Raw genomic sequence first — 17,900 nt, 5'->3', positions numbered from 1 at the left:
CACAATGTATGACAATGTACTGTCCACGCGAAGGCATCCGCCGTCTGCAGACAGTTATCAATGCGGGAATTCTGGCAAATCTGGCAACCTACCACAACACATTACTGTCAATTCTCCTAAATGACAAGCCACCGCAGTACAATACTGACAATCCGCCACTCCGCAGACCATGGCTGCTGCAACAAAAGATTAGTTTCCACCACACCAGCACCACATAAGTTTGACTGGTTAAGGCACTCCCCGCAAGTAACTGCCCGCCGATCGCACATGCAGGAGCTCACTGATTGGCACACTGCCGATCTGAGCAACAAATACTCCGCTGACCCCACCACAAATAATAAACAGCTACCCACCACCAACTCGTTACGGACCCAGGTAGAGGGGCTCGGCCAATCCTGTCACCTGATTAATGTCTCCCTGCTGCCGGTGAAGCCGCTGTAAACATAAGACACTCGCCAGTCTCCAGGGTAAAGCTTATCTGCCAATCCCAACAGCAACTCGGAAGACAAGTACACCCTACCTGGCCATCCGCTGCTCTAGACTGCAGTGCACGGCTCTCCACCGTCTGGTCACTGCACCCGAAAAGGAAATAATGAGCGCTCCTCATCGCACAAAGAAGTGTCACTCACGCTCACAACTCCTACCTCCACTCCAGGTAGTTGCACTAGGACATTCCACCAGCTGACATCACAAGGAGACAGAGGATGCCCTAGGAAAACTCCTCTGTCATGCACCGAATACCAGGGCCGCGCGAGTACAGAGCAGCACCACCACCATGAATAAGATGCTGCACATGCTCCTCAGGGCAAAAGCAGCCCAGGCAACAAGCTTCACCTCAGGCCACCTCTGCATGTGCACTCCAGGTTAACAGAGCAGAGTCTGTCACTCCCCTCACCTGTGACCCAATGTCATACTCAATTGGCCACAGATAGGCCACTGCTTCCAAGGTCCCTCATCCTAACACGGTTCAATCATCCATACAAGACATGGGGGATACTCTAAGCAAGAAGGAAGTTCCGGAAGCACCTCAAGCCTTCCTCTTCGCTTCTGCCTTTGCTCCTCGTCTCTCCCACTGATCTGTTTTCTCTCTTGGCACCGTGCACCTGGCCACCCTCTGTCCTTTAGGCCCAGGTACCTGTTTACCCTGCCTCCCCCCTTCACTGCCTCCGGGCCACCCCTTGCACTGGGATCTGTATCTGTACCCATACAGTCCCCCACTGTTCTTCTTCACTTATCAGATATACCCTATCTGACTAATAATGCACTTGCCACTTGCTGGCTGCACTACCAATTTTCATTGCATGTATTTATTTATTTATTTCTCTTATTATTTATTCTATCCCCTCCTCTGTTCCACACTTTCCACTTCTCCCCTTCCACGCACTTTACCCCTTTTCCCTTTTCCATGCACTTGCGCGTTCTCAATGTCAGTGGGTCTAGTAAGATCGTTGTTTTTGTTCTCCCTTGTTCCACTCCCTTTTCTTGGTCACGCTCTGAAACACTGGTGTATGAGCACGATATAAATAAAATATCATATCATATCAAGGTCGAGTTCAGTTCCTCCTTCAGGGGTTGCCGATGTTGAAAGAAGGGAGCACCAGCTCAGGGAAATAGAACAAGTCAGGATAGAGAAGAGACTGGAGACACTGCAAATGAAGAACAATTGAGTGATCAACAAAAGAATACAGGACAGGGGTTCAGTTATGCAGATCGGTTGAATGCATCTGACGGTCAGAAATTACAGAAAACGATAAAAGTCGTGACTGAGACAGGTTAAGGAAAGATCTGGAGACTCACAGAGAACTGACAGAGGAAAATAAAGATCATTCACAGAAGGACACAAAGATGCCTAAAGCTGAGGGAAAGAGACTTGTCAGTGAAGAACTCTCCACTACCGCCGCTAAGGGGGCCAACCGAGGAACCAAGCACCGTCCAAATAAGAAGAACAAAGAAATGGTCAAAATATGTGCAAAACGAGTTACTGGCAAAAGAGGCAGGGGAGTACAAGTGGATGGTGAAAGGAATTCAACATCTTGATGGTACAAACCAGTGGAGCAACGAATCAGAAACCAAGAAAGTCCAGGGGCGAAAGAAGTCAAATAAATGGAGAGATGAAGCTCCAGATACCCGTGAGTCGAAGGTGGAACCCTTGTTGGCCATCACGGAGAAACATGACAAGCCACTGTTTCCTGTGGAGACAAAAACACGAGAGAAATGAACCGGGCACCCCAAGAAGGCAGATCCTGGTACAAAGGAGAAGATCAAAGAAATAACACAGGAACTAATGGAAAAGAAACAGAGGAGTCACGTGGTCAAACACAAAATAAGAGAATGTGGTGGTGCACGAAGAAAAGAACACAGAACTGTGAAGCCTTAAAGGAAGCAGAACTCTATGTAGCGGAAAGGAGGGTCCCGTGGCCAGACAGGAAATCCCACAGTGATAGAACTGTGGCTGGCTGAAATGCGCATAACAGCCAAGAAAGAACAGGATATGCAGACCACTCAGACAGCTAAAGAACATGAACAGTGAGTACACAGCACAATGAAGTCCATGCAACAGCTAGAGCCGAAGGTGGGGCATCCCATGTAACATGAGATGAACAGGGTATCAGAGAAATGCTCCAGAAGTAATGGAACAGGCCCCCATGGGAATCCATCAATTCATGCACAGATGGGAAAGGAAGAGCGCTGGAAGAGGGAATGCGGAAAAAATACACTTGCCTCACAAAGAGCATCAGAGACTACAAGGATCACAAAGATGGGATGGAAGAAGCGGAGGAGAAAGTGTAGAACGGGGGAAGGGTTGTGTGAAGATGGACTCATACAAGCTGACATTACAAAGGATGACGTGAAGGCTGCAAGGAAACAGAACGCTATTATGCAAACAGAAGGACCCCATTGGAAATATAGAAAGGCTAGGGGAGCAGAGGAACCCTTGAAGGTGGAAAGGGGCAAGAATAAAGGAGGTGTGCAACTAGCACAAACAACATGAAGTGGTGCTGAACGCAATGGCCGGGCAGGACCAAGGTATATCCAATATCCAGAATGAAGGGGATGGGAAGTGGATGAGCTGCTAAACTTTGCAGAAACGAAGGGTATTGGACAGAGGTTTCAGTGCAGGCTGGAAGGTGAAAAAGAACCAACAAGCGGAAGACCAAGGAACGCACTGTGAAGACCGCCAGAAATTACAAAACAGGTGAAGGTAGCATAAGTCTGGTCAGGAAGCACCAGAAACAAGCAGAAGAAACATGATCCCCACAAAAGATGATAAGCAAGGGGGAGATGTTGTGCGTGGAACTTGAGCGGACCACCTTAAAGAAGATAGGACCTTAGTGCTCAGAAGGAAAGAGATCTGCATGGTGAATGAGGGAGAAAGAGGAGGGGCTACTAGAGCCCAGGACAGAAACCTGTAGAGGGACAATAAAGAAGGTTCATATATATCAGGCTCTGTCTCTCCATTGCGCCCCCACCCACCCTGATCCCCGAGCACCACTTGGTCTACCCTCGCACAGCACAACACCCGGGAAAAGCAATCAACCTAAATGTTCCTATCCTTTCAATGGAAGGTCCATAAAATCTGGACACTGGCAACCCCGCTGCTCGCCTCCACCCCTGCACCTCTCGCCCCTGCCTTCCCGCTGGGAAATTCAAAAGTTGGCTCCCCTGTGTGGCAGCAGGGCATCATCTAAGGACAAACACCTGATAGAGAATTTTTCAAGCAGCGGCCATTTTTAATTTGCACATCTAAATCTCACTGCGGAATAAAAGCACCGCCATTTCAAAACGCAGCTATTACCAACACTGCTGGTGCTTTTACCAACATCCATTGTGGCTTTCTGTTGGGAGGGGACAGTTGCTAGCAAGAACCTTTATGTGCATCTGTGCGTATAATTGACAGAAGTGGGATAATGCAGAACCCGCAGCCAATCGCCTCCCAATTATTGCCTCTTGCCCAGGATTTGGAGCTTCCTTCCTGCAGAACAGTCCCCGGAAACTTATCTGATGGCTTCCCTGGAAACTTTCAAAACATTCCTGTTCAAATCCTGGTAATCAGTCAACTCCGGAAACCCTGAAAACGTCCTCACAAATCCCAGCACAAAAGCCCGCTTTTGAAATCATGCCTGTACAGCCTGAACAGCCTTCACCTCCATTGGCCACCGGTGGGGTGTTGTTAGGTTGGTGTATTGGGTGGTGCTTCAGCGTTTTTATTAGAGTGTAGCTGCGCGGGAGATGACATGTGATGAGGGACACACAACTTGCAGAGGTTGTCTGGTTATTTTCCCATCCGTTGACTGCCCATGGCCATGCTAAACCCTATGGTTATTAACACCCACCACCTACTCTTCCGTGCCCAAAACACATCATCTAGGATCTCTTTCAGCTCACTCTATCAATCCTTAACATCAAATTGTAGCCTTTCCAGAGTTACTTGTAAGCCGTCTACTTTGATTGAATGGCTTAATTCCAGCAGTAAATGGCAAATGGTATAATTAACATGTCTTAACCAAGTGTGCTATCACTTTATTTTATTTATTGAATATTTGGATGGTGCCTATACAGCAAAAAGGGTTTCCAGGCGCCACAAGGCAAAACGAGGATGTGGGGCGACAGGGGAGAAAGCTAACAGTAACCGGCCTACTAGGCCTTCTGACATTCGGAATGTGCAAGTGCAGTATCGAGAAGTGCAAAGGGGGGGGATCAGGGCGACGAAATGGGGTAGGGAGGGTGTGAAGCGGGAGAAGTGCAGGAGGGAAGTGGCCCCAGGGGCAGGACAAAGGGAAGCAGAAGGAGGACAAGTGCCAGGGGGCAGGGGTAGGGGTAACTAGTGCGTGGACGAGGGTGAGCAGCCTCAGGAGGCTAGTCAGGGAAGGGCGCCCAAGGACAAGTGCTGGTAAGAAGGGGTGGGTGAGGACTGGTTGAAAAAGGACCCAAAAAGATTCATAAGGGACATGGGCAACCAGTCGCAGCGACAGGAGGAGACTAGCAGGGAAGGGGAAAAGGGAAGGAGGAGGAAAAAAGGAAGGTCTTGAGAAGCTTCAGGAACTTAAGGAGAACCGGCGCAGGGAGGCCGTTCCAGGGGGACGCTCCTGCCGAAGAAAGAAATCTACCCACCACTCTCTGCTTGGAGAAATGTCTGATCTGCAGAGAGTTGGAGCTAAAGGACTGAAGAGCTCTAGCAGGGAGGTATTTCGGGAGAGAGAGTTGGATGTAGTGGGGTCCCAGAAAGCCTTGTGGATGATGCAGAGCGTCTTGAATCTGATCCTTGCAAGCACCGGGATCCAGTGGAAAGATTTTAGGGCTGGAGAGATGCGGCCCCTGGGCTTGAGGCCCAGAATAAGTCTCGTACTTTTGATTATTACATGGTCCTTGCAGTAAAGTCCTGTTAAAAAGAAGCACTGACAAATGCAACAGTTGGACTTATGTATAGGTGTTAAGTAGGTATTTGCCAAGCACTGCTATCAAATATCCAGGTAATTGCACCATTTTCCAGCTGTTGTGATATTATGGCCAGGAAGTACCATGATAAATCTGCCTAGCAAATGCCTTTTGCAAGCCTAAACAAAATCCCAAACTGTTTGCTTTGCCAATGCTTGTTGCACATTCCCTCCGGGTTTGAAATCGCTCCACTGTAACCGGTGGCCAAAGTCGCGCAAAAAAAGTATCCAGCATAAATAGATAAGTGTGGCACTTCATAAGTGCTAGTCAGGCCCGGTGCAAGAATGTATAATACCCAAGGCCACGTGTTATTTTTGGGTCTGCCCGCTTCCCATTATTGCAGTGGGGCAAGGTTGGATTTTTTTGGACCAACATGGTGCTCATTTGCTTGTGGTGCCCTAGGTGGCTGCCTAGCGTTGTAGTGGTAGCACCAGCCTTGATGCTAGTCAAACCTAAGCCAATTCCAAACCTCTGGACACTGGCTACAAGTACACCATTGGGCGGAAACTGTGACGTTAGCTCTCCTCAGATGTACAGAATCAGCACCTTTACTACCTATACTTGGTGACGGCCGATAGTGGTTAGTATAATATGTTAGTTACACGTATACTTTTTATTGTATAATTTAATGAGCATCGTGCTGTACAGAGGGGGTATCACAATCACAAGGGGATCCCAATGCTGCCACAGCTGTTTAACCACAGGACATGTAACCGCATTTTACCATGGCAGAGGTGGGCCAGGTAGAAGGATAGGGAGTGGTCAAACAGGGCAGACATAAGGTGGGGTAAGGGAGCGCTAGAAGTGACAGTATGGGGGTGTCCCCTCACCTCTAGAAGGGCCACAGTAAAATGTGGTGAAACGGATCAAGTATTTTTTTTATTGTATTGGTTTATAAAAACCTTATACAAGAAGCAAAACATGATAAGACACATCAAATGCAAATATCCATAAAATGTTAGTAAAACAAATCTTTCAAAAGTGAATAAATCCAGTTTAAAATTCAACAATTAGCTTCAAAGTATCTAAAAAAGAGACAACTATGATTAAAAGGGCTATCTGAATGACACAAGGCCTCGTAAGATCCTTGTTTTTGTCCTCCATTTGTTTCCCCTCCTTGTCTTGTCGCGCCTAGAAACACTTGTGTACAGGCACGTTATAAATGTCATATCATATCATATTAATTGACCACTACAAATCCTACACCAAAAAAGGAAGTTTCATTTAAATAGGCAGCATCATGGACACATTTAGAGAAAAATTGTACTCTTTGTGGCTGAATAGCAGGACAATGAATACAAGTATGTTTCAGAAACTCGACGGCCTGATGACAGAACCTACAATTCCTATCCAACCTAAGGATCCTGATGCCCAAATCATCTAGCGTATGTGTATACAGGGCATTGACTAATATACAACTGTACAATGCCTAGGAGTTTATTCTCTAGACTAATATCCTCAAACAATTCATAGGAGCCTCTTTTATCACAAGTTTGAATCAAATCATAGAGGTACATTGTTTTCTTGACTTCCTCTGGATTAGTGATAAGGAGAGCATTATTTAGATTCCATTTGTCCAGCATATTGGCACGCTTTCTTTTGAAGCTGTTCAGACATCCCGAATTACTCAATCTGTGTACAAAGCACCCGCTATAAAGTGTTTCCAGTCCCCATAATGATTTTCCTATATAGGGAAACAGCTTTCCAGATTACAGCACAGTACACTGATGTTAGCCCCATTTCAAATCTTATAAACACATTCGTAAGCAATTTGGCAAATTCAGTGCTTTGCGCCAGATTCTACCATGAGGTTTTTCCTAAGACAAATTCTTCCCAAAAAATGAACTGATTTCAAATCCATATAGGACGGCTGGAAGAACTTTCAATTTGTAAAATTTGATAAGGGGAATCAAAGAAAAGCAATAATATTTCTGTGCAATAAAATGCATTTGTGTCCCAAACTGGGACCCTCTCTCCAGAATTCGATCACGTAAAACTGCACATTGAGAGGTACTGAACACAGTAAAACAAAATGTACAATCGCCCATTGTCCAAGTATATTTGGGAGGCCTCACTTCAGTGCTGTTAAGACACATTACACTCATCTTCTAGGGTTTTACTTTTAACTCTTTTTTTACTCGTCTAAGTATAAAAGGAGGATAAAAGACACTGTAACCCCACTTGAGATGGATCCATTCAAAGTACATCGTCCTCATAGCTCTGCCAGGAAATGTATGCACTGGAGATCGTTTGCGGCACAAACGTAATAGGATCTAACTATTTTCCCAAGTCTGACAAATATACGTTAAAAAGGCAGGGGGCCAGAACACAACCCTGCATGAGACCCCTGGCAGCTAGAATAGCCCTGGAAGTTGAGCCCTTTATGTGTAACATGACTATAAGCGTAGTAGCAGAATCTAAGCGTACAACAATTGACAAAAGTGGGTCTGCAAAGATTCATTTTTTTAGCTTCATTCAGAGCCATGACCTATCCACCATGTCAAAAGCCTGAGTCAGGTCCACACATGCTACTAATAGCGGATCTGCTTCCTTCCCACTCCCCAATTCAATTACGCATTAACCTTGAGTCCGTTAACCTCTGTCACCATTCCCCTCTAGTTTGAAATCTGGATAATTGATTAGCCTTCAACATCCATGCTTTGAGCGCCAAAAAATCTTACTGTCGGCGTCCAAGAGGGCAAGGGGGTGATAGCTAACCAGGCTTGTACGATCTCCCTTCTAAAGAATTGGGCTATGATCGAGTAAAGAGTAAAAGCAGAATCAATGCCCACAATACTGGATCAAGTTTTAGCACCGTATTTCATAGGTCATTGAGCCCAGGGGCACGAAAATCTGAGCCGGGCCATATTATTACTAAAATGTGCTCCTGCGAAACATTCAGATGTCAAGGTCCCTCATAACATGAAGCATACTGAGTTGATAAAACATCTTTATATAAATCTGAAAAGTGAATAATCCATTGACTCTAAAGTAGGGTAAGTCACGCATAACATAAATTCACCATCACGCTGTGATTGTAGATATCTGTGCACCATTATCCAGGTTTTATACACCTGTTTCACCTATTTCACGTTTTAATGTCCTTATATCTTCCATTTTCAAATATACCAGGGGCAATCAGACTAGCCCGCATATCTCAAGCATCCTGCCTCCTCTTCTTTTTCTGACATTGTATCAATTCATCGTATGTGTGTGTGGTCGGGGAGAAGTTCTATGAGGCTGTCCACCCTTACAGAAATCTGACACTTTTTGTCTAATAAAAGTAGGAAGTGTCCGCAAAAAAAAAAGTTGTTAGTTTATACCACAAGGTGGTTGAGTGCCAACACCTTTGTGCATCTCAATGTAACATAAATCCAAGGACGAGGGACTCCATGTAACACGCGTTTTCTTGTGATCAGCTGCTAAGTTCCTACAGGCAATTGTAGAAGGGGAACTTGTGATCCACCGAATAGTCACAATCAACATACAATGATCACTATCATCATTCTCTGTTATTACAAATTGCTCACATTTATTAAAAAGGTGCTCAGAAAAGAAAACATTTTCAATACATGATGAGTACTTCTATCTATGCCAAGTGGGCCTGCTGGGTCTATCACCCAAAACATGACCATTTAGCATTAGGAGACCCCAATCTTTGCACAATTCACACCAATATCTTCCATGCTCTCGCTACCGCTTTCAATGCTCTGTCCCGTAATCCTTATTTAAATCCCCACATTTCCCAGGTGATATGCATACAGTGTTCCAAATCCCTGATAATATAACTTCATCCTCAGGGGACCCTCTCTTACGATTCTCCTAAATATTCCTTAGAATTGCAGAAAAATTCCTGTATCGCAGAATTTGAAGGGTACAAGTAAACATTAATTAAATGATACTGGGCCTCATTATAAGTGTGCTGGTCCAGAAACAATGGCGCTGGTAAACTTACCGGAACTGTTGTTTCCAGACCGGAACACCACAACTCTGCCGGGTGGGTGCCCTCTCGCCCGGCAGGTCAGACTTGCCGGATGGGAGGGCACCAGCCCGCAGTATTTTCAGCGAAATTAGTGGCACCTGACTTCTTGGCTGTCGGACTTGGAATAGCCCGGTGGCACCGGAAAGTCAGGCGCCAGCTATTTTTAGCACCGGCAGGGTTACCACCGGACCCGTAATGAGGGCCACTGGGAAGATACGTCCCCATCACATAGACTAACATCAACAGCCAAAATGGCCCTGGTATCCTCGACACACATTTTCCTGCATGGTCCAATTTACTATCAATCGCTATGATCAGGCCACCCGAAGGCCGGCCAATCTGTAAATGAATGGCAGGCTGTTGGATTCAAGGCACATGTTTCCAGCGGGAATAAAAAGTCAGCCTACTGTCATTGGTCAATTTGTCATAACCCCTCACATTCCACGATTAGAGTGAGAGCTTAGCCCTTCTATTATCAGTGACCTGTACACCACTAAAGACCATGCCTGCCTCCTGCTTTCAATCCATTATTTTCAAATAATGCCGCAGGAAGCCATGTCCAATCTTCCTGGAATCCAGGCCCCTGAATGCGAGAGTTACCTTTCTATTACCATTTCCTGTAGGACATGAGATTTTAAGATCCTTGCACAAAGAGAAACGTCCATTAGGTTCTTTGCCGGCATGTGTTATAAATTCCTTTATTGAACGATGGCAGAAGAAAATCTCAGTACTCGGACGGAGATCATATCCCATAATCCTTAAGGGCTCAGCGTCTTCTAGTAGCATGGCATAAGTTGCCCGTGAAGGAGCCTACCGGGCCAAAATATGTGTTATCAACTAGTTGAACAAAGTCAAAAAGCTCTATGTCCTTTGTCGAAATCAGTCTGTGGCGAGGGATTTCAACAGGGCTCGAATGTTGGAGCGATTCAGCAACAGATTATTGTTATGGGTGGTAGTTCCCAGTACAAATTCCAGAATAAGAAATGGAGACGAGTCGTTCACACTGGCCAAGAATGCGCGCCCATCGATTCCAGATCCACGACTGCTTCTTAGTTATTGGCCAACCTCCAAATGGGTCCCAAGGGAAGCAGAATTCTGACACGTGTTGTTAGTGGTCCCCACAAGCTTAGCCACCCACTGGCCGCAACTACCCAATAAGCATGGGTGGCACTCCCCCATGTGGGACAAAAAAGACACTGAAGTCTGGCGATTTCTGATGGTCTCAACTGGGGCTTTGCAACTACCATCTCTTGAACAAGAATCAGACTCCGCCCCAATAACTAAATTCCTATTCCGAGAACCAGGCTCGCCCTCAAACAGTACGCCCACATCACGCTTAGTCATAACCTCTAGGCCAGAGCTAAATGATAATCACAGCTGTGCCGGGTTGCTGGCGCAGGTTGGCAAAGTAAGAGAAAATCAATTGTCTGATCCAAGTCTAGTTTCCATTTGCCTTTTCTTGAAAGACTGTTCTACGTTTTTGCTTCTTACCACAAACTTCAATACTGTTGTTTAAGCCGGCCGCAGGTAGTCCATCATACTGAAAGGATACATCGTGGTGTGATATGTCAGTCGCTTCCACAGACAGCACCTGCTGCAACCCAAGAGATTTGGAAGCCACTTTGCCCTGAGCAAATCCATCCATATCTATCAGACCATTGTTCCGAGTACCTTGGTCGCCATTGCTGTTAACTCTCTGCCAGAGATTGGAGCCAGCAAAGGTTACTGTATCAGACTGGGAAAGGATAATGCTGGGCTTCGAGATAGGATCTAGCAGAGAACGAGGAACCTCTCCTGGCCTTAGGTTTGAATCCAAGCCTGCAGCTCTACTCAAATCTCTTGCTGCTGCAGCTTCCCTAGTCTGCAAAGAACGGATGAACTTACGTGAGGTCCTCTGGATTACCATGAAATGATCGAAGAAAAAAAAAATATTGCGAAATTAGTGACATTTTTTACAAATAAAGCACGGCGGAGACCACCCACACCTTCCCCTTCCCCTATACCATTATCCCAAATCTATATATTATAAACAATTTACAAAAATACATTTGGTCATTTCTCATTAGGTATTTTTGGATTTGATTATTTCTGTGGATTCCAGGTCCTTTTATTTGGTTTATTTGTTTCTTTTGGAGCTTTCTTCTTATTTTTAGTTGATCCACCATGATTTGTGAGATCAATAACCTTTTCCGTAACAGGGCAAGCCGTCACCTTCGACGCTGAGTTCTTTTTGGGCATATCCTGCCATCCTTAGCAGAGACCTGACTAGCAGCAGGTGTATTGCAGGGTATAACTGGGTGCGTAATGTTGCTCAGTAATTCCAATTTTACATTTATTTCACTGAGAACAACCGTGTGCGCTCTTACGTCATCCCGTATCTTGTCATACAATTCTACAAAAAGCACTCAAAACTGAATTAAGTGCTGAGATTGTAGGGTCCGTGAGTTTGATTCTTTCATCAGCGTCTCTCAATGTGGGATGTGAGGGAGCGCTGTCTCTTTTGTCACTCCAATGAAGGGAATCACCACTATTGCAGGAGAGCAGCTCGGTCAGAATAGCTGAAGTCCCGGAGTGAAGATCCACTTGTGACGGAACTACAGACTCATCCATGGAATTTTCCATCACCTCCTGCACCCCCTTCCAGTCAGAAGTTAGAACTGGGCATAAAATCCTCCCTTCAGTTGCTTCGAACATCCTCTGAACATTGATGCCCGAGCGCTCCACAGTAACTTTGGTGCATCTTTGACATCCTTATTTCCATACTACTTCCGAAGAGGTGGGGGGAAATCAGTGATCCTTTGGCCGGTTATTGGTGTCATATCCATAACTTCAACATTTTTAAATGTACCACTGCCTATTTTCCCCTCACACCTTTTCATATATTGGATCCCCCAACTGGCTCATTCATTCAAAAACCCTAGCGTCCTCAGTAAGACTTAATTGGCCCTCGGTAGGAGCCATCCTAAAAACAACTACAGCAGAGTAACTTGAGCAAAGGGCGCTGTGTATCTCCCGTGAATTGCGCTGAGTGGCTACACAACAGATAGTTGCTCTTGCCCACCACCAAGGGCCCACAATGGGCGGTTGGCCGCCTGGAGCCCCTGCAGCCTCGCAGGCTACTGACTGCAGCACACTTTGCCAACACGGTCAAAATGACGCCCCCCCCTCAACGCAGCTCACAGTGGATTGCCATTTGCTGCCCTCACAAAGACACTCAACAGCGCCGCACAAAACAGCCTACTGGATTTTCACCCTGTAGGCTCCCCCAAGGGACCCCCTCCTACTAGCCACCTCCTTTGCTCCTCCGCTGCTCCACCACCATTGCTCCTGAAAATTGCCTGCAAACACGGTTTCTCAGCATCTGCGGTGTCTCACAGGGTCACATAGCCACAGAGCATCAATCTACAGAAGCCGCCTTGGCTGGTTACAGGAGAGCACCTCCACACTTCCTGGGGTGCAGCACGTCTTTGTGTCAAGCTGCACTAAATTGCACGCCGTACCAGCAGCTTCAGACACCTGCAACTGCCAATTACCAGCGAAAGGCGAGGAGTGACCCGGGGTAGATCCATACTCATAATAGGAACTCTGTGGTGTGTAGGGCAGCTTGAAAACACTGTCGGGGAGGGAGGTTAGACATTGAGACATTACACAACGATTTCAGCAGTTACGTTCATGCACTGAGGGTTGTTTGGTATGTTGCAAAGATATGTTTTGAGAGGTCAATTCCTAGTCCTTTCCCGTGATGCTCAAGCACTCTTCAGATTGAACTATCAAGCCCGTAAAAAGAGTGTTTGAACCAATGTAATGTTACCCAGAGATGTGGAAAACGGAGCCACATTTCAAAAAGGTTGGGGCAAAAACTCTACACAGTTGTGATATTTCTAATTGTACAAATTGAGCAGGAGTCAATTGGAAAATAAAAATAAAATTCAGTGATACACAAATCAGAATTCGCTGCAGGTTTATCAGGGACAAGATGCCTACTCTGTGGTAGAAAGTGTGGTGTTCCTTTCGTTATGAAGCGACAGGGACTCACATACCTTACATTTTAATCAAGAATTCTGTAAAACTTTCCAAAAAATAGTTGAATCTACAATTGCAGCAATGTTCAGAAAACAATTTAACTCATTATTTGAACAGGTGGACCATGTTCTCTAAAGACTCCAGACTGAACTTTCATAATTCTTTTTCAAAAAGTCGGATTGTTTCTAAAGTATGGCTGCTGATATACAAAATCATGTTGCTGCAGATTAGTGTTGGGTTGATTGGTCTTGTTTTGTTTGTTAAGAATATGAAATTAAGCTACTGATTTTCAGCCCAAGATGTGTGCCTGGACTCAACTAGGGTCAGCAGCCTACACCATAAGGGTTTTCCTTCAGGATATGGGCAGGGCAGTGCTGATGCAAACGATGGATGCTGGGGAGGCCTTGAGATCTCTCTCGCATGCTTTGGTGCTGAGTTCCACAACTTTGATTGTGTAAGCATGTGTGCTATTGTGTTGTTTTCATACAATTGACTGAATCAATGGTCAATTCTCTCAATTTCAAGGTTGTACTCACCTAAAGTACTTGTTTGCCCTTTGCAGATGCTTCAGAAGCTTGTCCTGCGAGACAAGAGGAACTGACTGCCGGAAGAGGTCAGACATGCCTGCGGGCCTGCATCCAGGACAGGGACTGCTCAGGGAGGAGACGCTGCATGTGTGATGGGAACTGCGGCATGAGCTGCGTTATGCCAGGTAAGGTGACAAGACTGGGCAGGCCAACTGGACCTAGTCACTGTATGAAAGGCTGAGGGTTCTTCTATATCGCTCTTGAGGGTCAATCAGTAGCTGTGAATTTCTTTTCAGAGGGGCATTTGAAACTAAGTAATTGGTTGCAGGGATGCCTATGTCTTGCCATGTTGGGTGTGAGCCATGGAATCCTGGGACTCGTAGTTCTGCTTTTCTATTAGAAATGCCCAGCTACTTGCAACAAGACGCACGGTCAAACATTCCTGGATGAGCAACACCCCCTTGACATGAGACACTTATGAGTTCTGAAAAATCTCTGAGTTTACCAGTAACCCAAACCCTTTTGTCAGGTAGACACACTCCTGAAATTGTGGTAGAGCAGACTATCGTGCAGCGCCAAGACTCCGGATTTCTAGAATAGTGTCAGTTGAGACTAAACTATACTATGGTTAATGCACATAGGGCAGAACAGGAAAGGATCAGCGTAACTGGACATAAAAACACATGTTGGATTTGTTAAGGTGCCGGATTGTGGGATGTTTGTTTGTTTGTTTATTTATTTGTAATGCGCGCCAGACCCAAGGGTAACCGGGCGCAGTGAAGAGAATATGCAAAGCTTACAATGTTACATAGAATTACAATGTTACAGCGAATTACAATGTTACATAAAATTACAATGTTACATAATTTACAGTGATAAGGTGGAAGGTATATACAGATTTAGCAGGGAGCACATCTGAAAAAAAAAGGTTGAGGCATTGCTATAAAGCGAGGCGGTCAGTTATATACAATGTTACTATAATTATTTACAATTGTGATATATCTCTAGTGATACATATATACATTCAGATAAAGTAGCATAACGCAAGTGTCTATCAGTACCTTACATATTTTTGTCATTGAGGTATTTGATAAGATTCATTCTAAAGTGTGAGAAAGGTTGGTCTATTCTTAAGTTGTGTGGCAGGGCATTCCACCATTTAGCGGCTAGTACAGGGAAACTGGTGCCGCCAATTTTAGCAAGTTTAAATCTAGGAATTACCAGGCAGTTGGAGTTGGGAGTTCTTGTGGGCCTGCTGGAGATTTTTCTTTTTATTTTGTCCATCAGATAACTAGGAGCAGCGTTATTGAGGGCTTTGTGCGTCAAGGAGAGCATTTTTATGTGGATTTTATTGTCGGTGTGGAGCCATTTGTATTGTTGTCTGGTAGAGGAGATATGTTCCCTTTTATTTATGCCTAGAGCAGCTCTGAGGGCCTTGTTTTGTAAGATTTGTAGCCTTTTTGTGATAGTTTTGTTAGCACCACTGTAAAGGGCATTACAATAATCAAGTCGTGATAGTATTAAGGCTCTCGCTAGGATCATGCAACTATCTTTAGATACGAAAGGTTTACCTGCTCTTATTAATTTACAGGTATAAGCTGTAGTGGAAGCTAAGGAGTTAACTTGTTTGGTGAAAGCATGGTGGAATCGAGATAGAAACCTAGTGTTTTACTTCTCTCAAAACCTTAATGCTATTGCCATCTATGTTGATATTGTTGCCTAACTTGTTGATATTGGCCTGCGTGCCCAGAATAATCAGCTCAGTCTTGTCATCATTCAGGCAGAGGCCATGGGATGCCATCCATGTCTGAATAATATCACCAACTCTCTGTCCTTGCTGTGATCCCCAGAAAGCGGGAGGAGAATCTGTGTATCATCTGCATAATTAGTGTAGGTGATACCTAGAAGGTCCTGATCATCGAAGAGGGGTTTAGTGAATATGTTGTATAGGGTCGGTGAGACACAAGAGCCTTGAGGGACGCCGCACGTGATTGGTAAAGGGTCGGCTGCTGCCGAGGTGGAGAAGACTCTCATTGTTCTCTCACTCAAAAAGGATTCAATCCATTTGGTAGCATGAGTGGAGAAGTGTACAGCAGTGTCCAAGTGTTTGCAAAGGACCTTGTGGTCCACTAGATCGAAAGCAGCGAGAGATCAAGTAGAAGGAGGAGTGCCATTTTACCTTGATCTCTCAGTTCATCTATTTGGGTCTTTAAATCAATGAGGGCAGTTTCAGTTCCATGGAGTGGACGGAAGCCAGATTGTCTAGCTCCCAGTAGATTATATAATTCAAGGTGTCTTTGAATTTGTGTATAGGCAACCTTGTCTAGTATTTTCAGTAAGAAAGGTACCGTAGTAATTGGCCAATAGTTGGTAGAAATGAGGGGGTCTAGAGTCTGCTTCTTCAGAAGTGGGAGCACCCACGATTGTTTTAGGTTAGCCGGGATATTACCTGTGGTGAAGGAGGCGTTTATCAGTTTGGAAATGAATGGTGAGAGGTCTCTGGCAGCGTCTTTTATTAGTTGTGCTGGGCAGATGTCACCTTTGCAATTCGAGGGTTTGAGGGAAAGGATGATTTTCTCTACTTCTAGGATGGTAGTTTTAGTGAAGGAGAATTTGTTGGTAGGGTCGGTGGTGGTGTTGTTGAGTGGTGGCTTTTTTGTGAGGTTTAAGGAATCTTTTTTTGTTGGATTTTGTTTTGCAGTGTGGTAATTTTATTTGCTAGGGCAGTTTGGATACCTGTACACCAGGTCTGGTCCTTAATACAGGTATCTGGTGTGGCTATGGGAGACTCAAGTTCTTTCAGGATGGAGAAGAGTTCCTTCATGCTTGAGTTAGCATTAGCAATGCGAACATTGTAAGAGTTACGCTTTGCTAGACAGATTTAATTTTTGTACTGCCGAGAGATGTTAGTTAAGTTAACTTTGTTCTCCTCGGTTGGACATAGTTTCCAGTCTGATTCGCATTTTCTTTTGTTTAAGCGCAGGGCCTTAAGTTCTGGCGTGAACCACTTGTTTAAATGTGCCTTGGGTTTGCTTGTTCGCATTTTGAGTGGGGTGACTTTGTCCATAGTGGTACGCATGATATTGTTGAATTGGTTGACCAATGCACTAGGGTCGAGGTGGTCTGGCAGTGCATTTAAGGTTTGAAGGATCAGGGGAATAATATTATTCGCTGTAATATTCTTTTTGTTTCTTGTGGGGCAGGGTGGAGCTACTTGTAGGACTGCACTGGGTGGTTTGGTGGTTAGTAGGTTATAGGACACAAAGGGAATGGTCGGTCCAGGATAGGGGCGTAATAGAGGATACTCTGGCTGAGCAGTTGGAATCAGCGATCCAGTCAAGTATTCTGCCCTTCGCATGGGTGGGGGTGCTGACTTTTTGGGTTAGTCCTAAGGTGTTAAGGGTATTGGTAATAGTTGATGCATGAGCGTCTGCTTGGACATGTCACATGAGAGGGCAAGGGCCTGCAGCAATCACAGCTCAAGAAAGGAGGCACACATACCACCAAAATGGTACTATTTATTTGTAATGGGAGCCTAACATAAGGAGTGAGTGCTGACAGCAGGAACCGTATTATAGGAACAAGCTAGGGTAAGAGAATACTGACCAGTGGGTGTAGATTGTAATTTGGCTACTTTATGAATAGACAACCAGGTAGAGTAAGGCTGAAGTTCTCTACTTCTCAACCAACAAGAGTATATCTTCCTCTCCCCCTCTTCTTCTCTTCTCTCCTAAATACCTCTCTTACTCTGCTTGTGCTCATAACCTTGGTGTCATCTTCGGCCCAACACACAACTTCTCACTCTTCATCTCCAAATGTGCCACTGGAGCCAGACTCCACCTCCTCAAAATCAGAATATTCTGTCATCTTCCTTTCAATGCTGCTGAACAGCTCATCTCCTTACTCATCTCTAGATCTGACTACTGTTCCTA

The 17,900-nt window shown here is 45.2% G+C and overlaps 1 protein-coding gene across 1 annotated transcript in view; it reads left to right on the top strand.

Annotated features, from left to right (window-relative positions):
* LOC138526619 (beta-2-glycoprotein 1-like) overlaps window positions 1-17,900 on the top strand; it is a 145,546-nt gene that overhangs the window by 76,937 nt on the left and 50,709 nt on the right. Inside the window, exon 2 of the mRNA XM_069637366.1 lies at window positions 14,004-14,153. Within this exon, the coding sequence (XP_069493467.1) occupies window positions 14,004-14,153 (150 nt within the window). The remainder of the gene's footprint in view (window positions 1-14,003; window positions 14,154-17,900) is intronic.

The sequence above is a fragment of the Ambystoma mexicanum genome, chromosome 1q (assembly GCF_040938575.1).
Source record: "Ambystoma mexicanum isolate Mex_15411 chromosome 1q, UKY_AmexF1_1, whole genome shotgun sequence".
NCBI classification, from domain to species: Eukaryota; Metazoa; Chordata; class Amphibia; order Caudata; family Ambystomatidae; genus Ambystoma; species Ambystoma mexicanum.
Note: the sequence above shows the minus strand (reverse complement) of the source record. Positions and strands in the feature narration are given on the sequence as shown.